The sequence below is a fragment of the Genypterus blacodes genome, unplaced genomic scaffold (genome assembly GCF_046128005.1).
Source record: "Genypterus blacodes isolate CSIRO-AG114 ecotype Tasmania unplaced genomic scaffold, CSIRO-AGI_Gbla_v1 ptg000412l_1, whole genome shotgun sequence".
NCBI classification, from domain to species: Eukaryota; Metazoa; Chordata; class Actinopteri; order Ophidiiformes; family Ophidiidae; genus Genypterus; species Genypterus blacodes.
In genome coordinates, this window is record NW_027467184.1 from 80,750 (window position 1) to 90,000 (window position 9,251).

Genomic DNA, 9,251 nt, shown 5'->3' on the forward strand with positions numbered 1-9,251 from the left:
AGTAGCGCTGGGAAAACAGGGAACGGGGATAGTTGCTGTCTTTACCCAGAGGAAGTCCCTCCACTGTTTGGGCTGACAGCTATGAGTGTGAAGCTTTGGTACAAACTCGGCCTCAGTGTTTGCCTGCAAACTCCAGACGAGCTTCTCTCCTCTTCTTCTTCTTCTTTTCTTCCTCCTCATGAATATTATCACACTCTGAAAATACGACCATGTGGTTTAGTGAAGTGAACGTGTTGTTAGTGACCCTGAAGGCCACATGAGGCCTCTCTCTCTCTCTCTCTCTCTCTCTCTCTCGCTGTCTCTCTCTCTCTCCCTCTCTCTCTCGCTCTCTCTCTCTCTCTCTCTCTCTCTCTCGCTGTCTCTCTCTGTCTCTCTCTCTGTCTCTCTCTCGCTCTCTGTCTCTCTCTCGCTCTCTCTCTCTCTCTCGCTGCCTCTCTCTCTCTCTCGCTGTCTCTCTCTCTCGCTGTCTCTCTCTGTCTCTCTCTCTCTCTCTCTCTCTCTGTCTGTCTCTCTCTCTCTCTCGCGGTCTCTCTGTCTCTCTCTGTCTCTGTCTCTATCTCTCTCTCTGTCTCTCTCTCTCTCTCTGTTTCTCTCTCTCTCTCTCTGTTTCTCTCTCTCTCTCTCTGTTTCTCTCTCTCTCTCTGTCTCTCTCTCTCTCTGTCTCTCTCTCTCTCTGTCTCTCTCTCTCTCTGTCTCTCTCTCTCTGTCTCTCTCTCTCTCTCTCTCTGTCTCTCTCTCTGTCTCTCTCTCTCTGTCTCTCTCTCTCTGTCTCTCTCTCTCTCTCTCTCTGTCTCTCTCTCTGTCTCTCTCTCTCTGTCTCTCTCTCTCTCTGTCTCTCTCTCTCTCTGCCCCTCTCTCTCTCTCTCTCTCTCTCTCTCTGTCTCTCTCTCTCTCTCTCTCTCTCTGTCTCTCTCTCTCTCTCTGTCTCTCTCTCTGTTTCTCTCTCTCTCTCTGTCTCTCTCTCTCTCTCTCTCTGTCTCGCTTTCTCGCTGTCTCTCTCCCTCTCTCTCTCTCTCTCTCTCTCTCTGTTAAGGCATCTTCTGTTATTTCAGGCAGAGCGACTGTGATCCCTGTGACTCTGCTCATTCTCCTCCTTGATATTGGTATTTGCTGTTTTGGAACACGCCGTCCCTCCGCCTCTCCTCCTGCACCCATTTCCCAAAGAGAACGTTTGTGTTTACCAGCCTCGGCTCTTCTGCGCCGCGCTGTCATTGTGAAAATGAAGCAATATTTGCCCGTGTGTGTGATTGAGGCACATCCTCTCCTCCTTGTCTCCCTTCAGAGCCCCATTTCCTCCACGCCATCGAGTACGGGAACTACGTGTACTTCTTCTTCAGCGAGATCGCGGTGGAGTACACTACACTCGGCAAGGTGAGGGGCCGATTTTAGTAATTCCAACCCGCGGCGGAGACACAGCTAGACTAGCGGTGTGTGAGATCAGCTCTGTTGCTCCTGAGTGGAATGAAGTAGAACAAGATTGCTTTCCATGCAGAACACATGACTACAAGAGCTCTAAGTGCTGCTGAATATGGAGCGCCCGCTGCTAAAACCTGCTTTGTTTACCAATCAGACCAGAGAGAGACTTCTGTTAGCGTGAGCGTCTCTCCCTGTTTCTCCTCCTCCTCCTCCTCCTCAGGTGGTTTTCTCCAGAGTGGCGCGCGTCTGCAAGAACGACAACGGCGGCTCCCCCAGGGTCCTGGAGCGCTACTGGACGTCGTTCCTGAAGGCCCGGCTGAACTGCTCCGTGCCCGGCGACTCCTTCTTCTACTTTGATGTTCTGCAGTCGCTGACCAACGTGCTGCAGATCAACCACCGGCCGGCCGTGCTGGGCGTCTTCACCACGCAGGCTAACAGGTACGGGAGAGAGGAAGACCACAGCTGCATGCAAGGTGATAAAGTGGAGATGGGGAGAGATCCGGGTCCAGAGCCGGGTCCAGATCCAAGTTCAGGTCCAGGTCCTTGGTTTATCCTGATGTTGATACTCAGGATCTTGAAGGAACCGAGTCAGGGGACGCTAAAACACAAAGAGGGCGTCCAATAAATCAGCGGGCTCTTTGCACTTTGTTGGCGATAGTGTGAGGCAGCGGCTTGTGTGTTTGAGACGATGCTAGTTCTTCTTCTTCTTCTTCTTCATCCTGACTGTTACAGAGTTTATCAGAGGTCACTCACTGTGCGTCTGTGAAAGTGTGTGTTGTTATTTATCAAGCGTGTAAACACATAAATGCAGCTTTTGGCAACGGGGAGAGAAACGTTTGGCCTTGGCTGAGGTTTGTGCTCTGAGTGCTTTCTCATAGCTGTGTGTGTGTGTGTGTGTGTGTGTGTGTGTGTGTGTGTATGTGTGTGTGTGTGTGATGGAATCAGAATGATCAAATGATTATCAAATGTGACCTCATGTTCAGGTTGTGCGATGTGTTTGTGTTTGGTGGTTGATTCAGGAAATGCAGTGCAATAAAGAAAACGCACAACATTGGTTAATGTTGTGCGTTTGCGATTAAATAATTTGTCACGTTTGAAGAGCAGATGGTTCCTTTGGACGAGGGGATTATGTGATGATTGTCCCCCCTTCCCCCCCTTTCTCTCTCTCTCTCTCTCTCTCTCTCTCTCTCCCCCTGCAGCATCACCGGTTCAGCCGTGTGTGCGTTCTACATGGACGACATAGAGAAGGCCTTCAGCGGGAAGTTCAAAGAGCAGAAGAACAGCGAGTCGGCCTGGACGCCGGTGGCTGAGGAGCAGGTCCCCAAGCCTCGGTAAGAGACGTCTGAGGCGGCGCCCGTGTGTGCGTCTGACAGCGCCGTCTTCAGCTGCTGTCAGACGGTGTCGCTCTGCGCACACGTCGCCTCGCCACACACACCTGTTTTCCCTCCTGCTCTTCTCCTCCTCTAACAAAACATCTGCCTCTGTTCCCACACCTGCTCCTTCTCTCCTTCCTCCCCGCTGCGTCGCCCCAACAGGCCCGGCTGCTGCGCCGGCGAAGGCTCGGCGGCGTCCTACAAGTCGTCCACCACCTTCCCCGACGAGACCCTGACCTTCATCAAGTCCTACCCGCTCATGGACGAGTCCGTCCCCTCCGTCAACGACCGGCCGTACTTCACCCGCACCACCAGCAGGTAACACACTCTCCTCAGCTTCCTGTCCATTCTCCCCCTTCATTTCTATCAAAGCTTATTTCCTGGTCCGTCTGCTCTCTCAGAGATGATGGCAGCGTCCTGAGTGCTGCTCACTTTGCTCCTTTCACACTGAGGGAACTCATTCTCACAGTAAATGGAGGCGTGAGCGTCAGAGTGAAGCCGCAGGAACTAAAAGCCCAAATGCATGCGGGTGTTATTTTCTGTTGTCAACGGTAACACGTTTTCCACATTCTGGGCTGTGATTGGTATCGACGAGGTGAGCTGAGGTGGAACGCACGACCTCGTTCCTCATTAAGACTCATCGCTCTCTTTCGTGAGGCGAGCGGCGATCGATCTCGGGCAACGTGGAAGACGAGCGGCGGGTTACTCCTCCAGCGCCGTGTGTGTGTGTGTGTGTGTGTGTGCGTGCGTGTGTGTGTGTATGTGTGTGTGTGTGTGTGTGTGTGTGTGTGTGTGTGTGTGCGTGTGTGCGTGTGTGCGTGCGTGCGTGCGTGCGTGCGTGCGTGCGTGCGTGCGTGCGTGCGTGCGTGCGTGCGTGCGTGCGTGCGTGCGTGCGTGCGTGCGTGCGTGCGCGCCCAGATGCCAGCTCACACACACACACACGCAAACACGCTACCAGGCTGACAGCCAAACAGGCGCTGCGGCGGCGGCGTCGGCGGCTCCACAGTGGGAGCGTGTGTGTGCGTGCTCCACATCTGGTGCCAGAACGTCACATCTGCCCGCTCCGTCCCCAGAGCGGAGCAGATAAATGAATTGGGACCAGAGGAGCATCGCCACGCCGCCTTCCACGGGACCATCTGTGAGGGAGGCGCGGGGCGGCCAGGGTCCCACCCGTGTCCTTGAAGGCAACACGTACCGCAGTTTGTTTCAAACAACAGAATAACCCAGAATGTGTTCGAATCCCCGAGCTGCAGGGGAACGTGATGCAGAGGAAGAATGAGTCTGACTCCCTCTCACCGCCATCTTCCCCTCTTCCTCTCCCTAACAAATATGCAGAGCTGATGAATGTGTTAAAGTAGAGACATTAGCAGTGGAATGAGTTCAGCTATCAAAGGAGAAACGATCGGAACACAGGAGAAACATTTATTCCCTGAAAACTCATTTGCAATGTAAACAATAGATTCTGTGAAAGCGTCAGCGAGGACGGATGGAGCGGCTGCGTGGGAGGAAGTATGGACGCGTCGGCGAACTGACGGATGGAGAGACTGGGGGGGAGGGGGGAAGGGAGGGGGGAGTACTGCTCTCTAACTCTTCCTATAATCGTCTGAGAGTTTCGTCGCACTTTGCTTTGTTTCTCATCTCGAATTCACTTTGGACGAAGCGTTGAAGCCGAGCCGGCACGTCGGCGTTTTCAAAGCCGCTGCGCTTCCAGACGATTGAAGCATTTTGACTGGTGTTTATGTCGTTTAGCCGCTGCACTTCCTGTTCTTCAAAGTCTCCTGTGTTTTGGTTTCTAATCTTTGTGAATGTAATCTGTGTGATCATGTGTGTGTCTTTAGCCAGAGTACACACTTTGAGTCTGTGGCTCTGAGCTCTCTGATGTGATGACGTCATTGCTAATCCTGTGTGACTGCAGCCGTGTTGATGGTCTCCTCAAACCTCCTCCAGGTTCAAGTTGACCCAGATCGCCGTGGACACGTCGGCCGGCCCCTATAAGAACTACACGGTGGTCTTCCTGGGCTCGGACAACGGCCACGTGCTGAAGATCCTGGCCAGCACCCAGGGGGCCAACGCCTCCTTCAGCACCCAACTCCTGGAGGACGTGGACGTCTACAACCCCAACAAGTCAGACACCTTCTTCATCTCCCCTGTGTTTTGCGGTTGTCGTGGTTTCTGTCCTCCTCCCTCTCTCTCTCTTCTCCTCCTCCTGTGTTTGCTTCGGCGTCTCGGCTCGTTCGTCTCCTCCGCTCTTCCTCCCTCTCTCTGTATTGTCACACGTTGCATCATCCCGTACAGCTGGAGGGATGTTTCTGTCCTCCTTTGTTATCCGCACAGATTGAGCGTTCTCGTGTGCGTGGGCTCGGATGGCGCGGCCCGTCGTCGTCTCTGTGTAACGCCTGCTGTTGTTGTTCTGTGCCTGCAGGTGTAACGTGCAGGGCGAGGACAGGAAGGTTCTGGGCCTGGAGCTGGACCGGGACCACCACGCTCTGTTCGTGGCGTTCTCCAGCTGCGTGATCCGCGTGCCTCTGAGTCGCTGCTCCGACTACAGCACCTGCAAGACGTGAGTTAGAGGTTCTATTCCCTGTTTACCCTGACGACACTTAGAACAAAGGTCCAGTTGGAGCAGATGGACCAATGTCTCCAAACATACCAACACTGAGATGATGCGACTGATGGCTGAGCTCCTTCTTTGTTGTCAGAACAGATTTACCTTCCTGGTTTTTCTTCTCTGGTTTGCGTTAGTTGCTTGGCAGCATCCAGCGCTCCTGCTAACACGATGACATCATTAGCGTTGAGTGTTTGTAGGATCAGCTGAGGTCTGTGGAAACGTTCAGGTCCAGAACAGTTCAGCCAATGTCCGATGGTCGGGTGAGGACGTCTCCAAATTGGTGTCGAGCACTCAGAGTTCTGTCCTGTAAGACATCACGCAGGGATGAGGAGCCCTCAGCCAGCAGAGTGGCTCCAGCAGCTCAAACTAGAAGAGGAGCCGTTTCCTGTGCGGCTGTTAGGAGCCTCAGACAAAAGCCGGAGCCTCTCAGCAGACGGACCTGCAGCACTCTGGAGTTATTTGATGAACCTGAAGTGATGATGCCAGGACCTCAGTGTAAAAGACCTAACCCTCCTTTAGAGCCTGGAAGGTCACCGTGTGCTTTAGAAGGTCAGAGCTTCATGCTGGACAGACCTGTGAATCTGACAAACCAACATCTGTAAAGCTCTAAACTCTGCTTCTGAACCTGAACAGGCGGCTAAGTGTTCATTAACACAAGATGCTGAACTACGGGAACGGCCAGGCGGCGACTAAGAGGACTAGAAGAAGCAGATTCAGGTTCTTAGTGGAGGTCCAGGATGTTTCCAACAGCATTAACCCAAATGGGAAGAACATCAGGAGGTGTTGTCTACAGTGTTGACCTGGAATGACTTGCATGACGTCACTGTGAGAGCCTGACAGGACCAAAGACTCTGGGTCAGGCCAGACTGGGACAGAACTCTGGGTCCAGGTTCAGGCTCTAATGCTCTAAACCCTCTCTCTCTCTCTCTCCCTCTCTCTCCTTTGTGTAGTTTATGAGTCTTTGTCTGCAGCCTTGTGTTTAGTCAGGCGGTGTGTTAGCCTCCTCCATCCTCTCTCTCTCTCTCTCTCTCTCTCTCTCCGGCCTCGCTTTCTATTTTTGGGGCTGTGAGGAATGCTCCCCCCCCCCCCCCTCCCCCCTCCTTCTCTAAGTCAACCAAGATAAATCTCCACCGGGAGTAAACATGCCCCATAGCATGCTAAAGCCTCATCGCTGAGGCCCGGGAAGCTCTCAGCATCGCTTACCCCTAAATTGGAAGCAGCTGATTGGCCGGCTGCCAGCGCTGGCGTTGGACTGTTTTCTGAAGCTGCGGGAGGAAAGTGGAGGAAGAGAGGGAATAGTGAGAAAGTGGAGGAGGGGGGAGGAGGGAGGAGGAGGGGGAAGGCGTCTGATGGGGCCAGCTACATCCCCCCTAGATCCTCTTTAGAGCCTGGACCTCATCCTGGGATCAGGGGCACGGCGAGCCTCAGGTTCCAGCCGCCAGATCCTCCTCCTCCACTACTCCGATGAATCTGTCCACCTCCACATCATATTCCCTCCCTCCATCTCTCTGTTCTCTCGCCCCGGCTCGTCTCGCTCTCTCTCTCCCTCGCCGGCTCCTCGCCTTTTTTTCTCTTTCTTCACCCGCGGCGCCGCTGCCAATATTAGGTTTCAGAAAATGTTCTGTTTTCAACGGTGACCGGAAAATGTATGAAATGAGAGTTTTAATGAAAACACAATGAAAGGCCACGGACGCCGCGAAGCCGCAGATCCTCAGATTCTCACCGCCGCTGTTTCACTTTAGAGGCTCAGCCGGAGTGAAGAAGGCTCAGTTCCTCCCTCTGTCACTCACAGAGACACGTCAGTATGAGAGAGAACACGCCTGAGCACAGAAGCAGCTGGTGATCACCTCAGCTCTATCAGACTCTGACTGTTGGCCACGCCCACCTCCAGGGAGACGCAGACGCAGGTGTTTGATGACATCATGCTTCTTTCCCCAAAGTCGTTCATCGACAACGACGCAGAACGTTGAGTTTATACGACTTTAAGGTTTGAGATCAGAGGGTGGAGTTGTTTGGGTGGACGGACACGTGGGGACCGAAGCGTGACGAGGACACACGGACGCCAAACCGGGAGGAAGTGACAGGAAGTACGAGGAACAAAGACGGAGAGAGAAAGTGTGAGATCGGCCAAAAGCATCGGATCGGCCAGGAATGCGTTATTCCCGTGATGTCGTCTGACTGACAGCTGGAAGTTACGAGCGTCGGCCTCAGCGGCTGAATAAATCTACACACACACACACACACACACACACACACACACACACACAGGCGCACACACACACCGTTCCTGCAGACACTCACGTATGTGTTCATCATAGCATGACAGGATACGAGCCAGAGGGCAGCGGGGGAAGTCTGACGCTTTAAAGAGACGAGAGGGACACCGGTGGATACGCACACACACACACACACACACACACACACACACCTCACACCTGCGCACAATCACTTCCCTACACCCAAAACAGCCTGGACGAGACTGACTGACTGACCGCCTCAATGTTCCCACGCTGCTTTGGTGTGGAGGATGGGGGGGGGGGGGGGTGGAGCCGCTGAGTGGGCGGAGCCATGCAGAGGTCAGCAGTGATTTAGTGCAGGAGGAGGAGCGGTTGAGCTTCCTGCCGCCGAGCTCATCAGCATTAAACCAAATCAATACATGTTGATCAATCCTGCTAATGCACACACACACACACACACACACACACACACACACACACTCACACACTTTCACCTACAGTCCATCCTTCACGTCGCCATGGACACCGTGGAGGACGTCGTATGCTTGAGTGCCTCTAACAGATGAACTTTGTCTTGACTTCCTGTGTTCCTGTAATCAAACGCACCACAACCTTCAGTCTGCGACGCTTCCCCTCGCCGTTATGTCCTCAATAACTGCATCGGCGCCGTTTGCATCTCAGTGTCAGACCTAAAGTGTGTGTGTGTGTGTGTGTGTGTGTGTGTGTGTGTGAGCAGAGTTTTAATGAGGACCCCTGTGACCCGCCTCAGATATCAGACCGCCACTCAGACCGAGGCGTTCAGGTGCAACGCAACCTTCGCACGGCGGCGTGTAAACATCACAGGAAGGTGGCTGACAGCAGCAAGTGTGTGACGCATGCAAACAGCCAACTGTGTGTGTGTGTGTGTGTGTGTGTGTGTGTGTGTGTGTGTGTGAAGGAGGCACGAGCTTTAAAGTGGATTAGTTTGTATTTGTTTACTTTTCTCGCCAAAGTGATGGATTAAAAACGATTGCGGTGGCGTTCCCCTGGCCTCTGGGTGGGGGCGTGGCCTCTCACCTGGGCTCCATCCCACTTGAGGCGGTCTGAAGTGATCCTGCTGCTTTAAGACGACACATCTGTGCTTTTAACATCAATCCAGTTTAGATCCGTGATAATAAAGAAGAAGTAAACATCTGGATGTTCTCAGCCCAGCTGTTTCTCTCCGGCTCCAGTCTGCGCCTGTCTCTTTAAATCTCTGGGCTCTCAGTGATGAAGCAGCCGAGCCTCAGACTCCATATTGTGTTCATATATGGATTCATCCATACGGCTCAGGAGTGTGAAAGCCTGTGTGTGTGTAATGTGTCAGGAAACAGGAGTGTGCTTTGGCAGACTGTGTTTACATTAAACACACACACACACACAGGTCTTGTGTAACGTGTGGAGACGCTTCAGTGTGTAAACAGACGCTGATCTAAACAAACTTGATACGCCACACACACTCGCCGCTCAGCCCGGGCCGGCCTGTAGCAGGTTGTCATGGCGATGTGGTGAACATCTGCTTAGCATTGGCACAGTGCCCCCCCTCCCCCCGTCACTGACCTGTCTGTCTCTCTGTCTGTCTCTCTGTCTCTATAGAAG

At 53.4% G+C, this 9,251-nt stretch overlaps 1 protein-coding gene across 3 annotated transcripts in view; it reads left to right on the plus strand.

The window, feature by feature from the left end:
* The window catches only part of sema6cb (semaphorin 6Cb), a 106,104-nt gene that overhangs the window by 73,222 nt on the left and 23,631 nt on the right, over positions 1-9,251 (plus strand). For all 3 annotated transcript variants that reach the window (XM_076138855.1, XM_076138857.1, XM_076138856.1), the window contains 7 exons: positions 1,283-1,371; positions 1,637-1,854; positions 2,616-2,747; positions 2,952-3,107; positions 4,737-4,913; positions 5,212-5,349; positions 9,249-9,251. The exon at positions 9,249-9,251 is cut by the window's right edge and continues 75 nt beyond it. In XM_076138855.1, coding sequence (XP_075994970.1) covers positions 1,283-1,371; positions 1,637-1,854; positions 2,616-2,747; positions 2,952-3,107; positions 4,737-4,913; positions 5,212-5,349; positions 9,249-9,251 — 913 coding nt within the window. The remainder of the gene's footprint in view (positions 1-1,282; positions 1,372-1,636; positions 1,855-2,615; positions 2,748-2,951; positions 3,108-4,736; positions 4,914-5,211; positions 5,350-9,248) is intronic.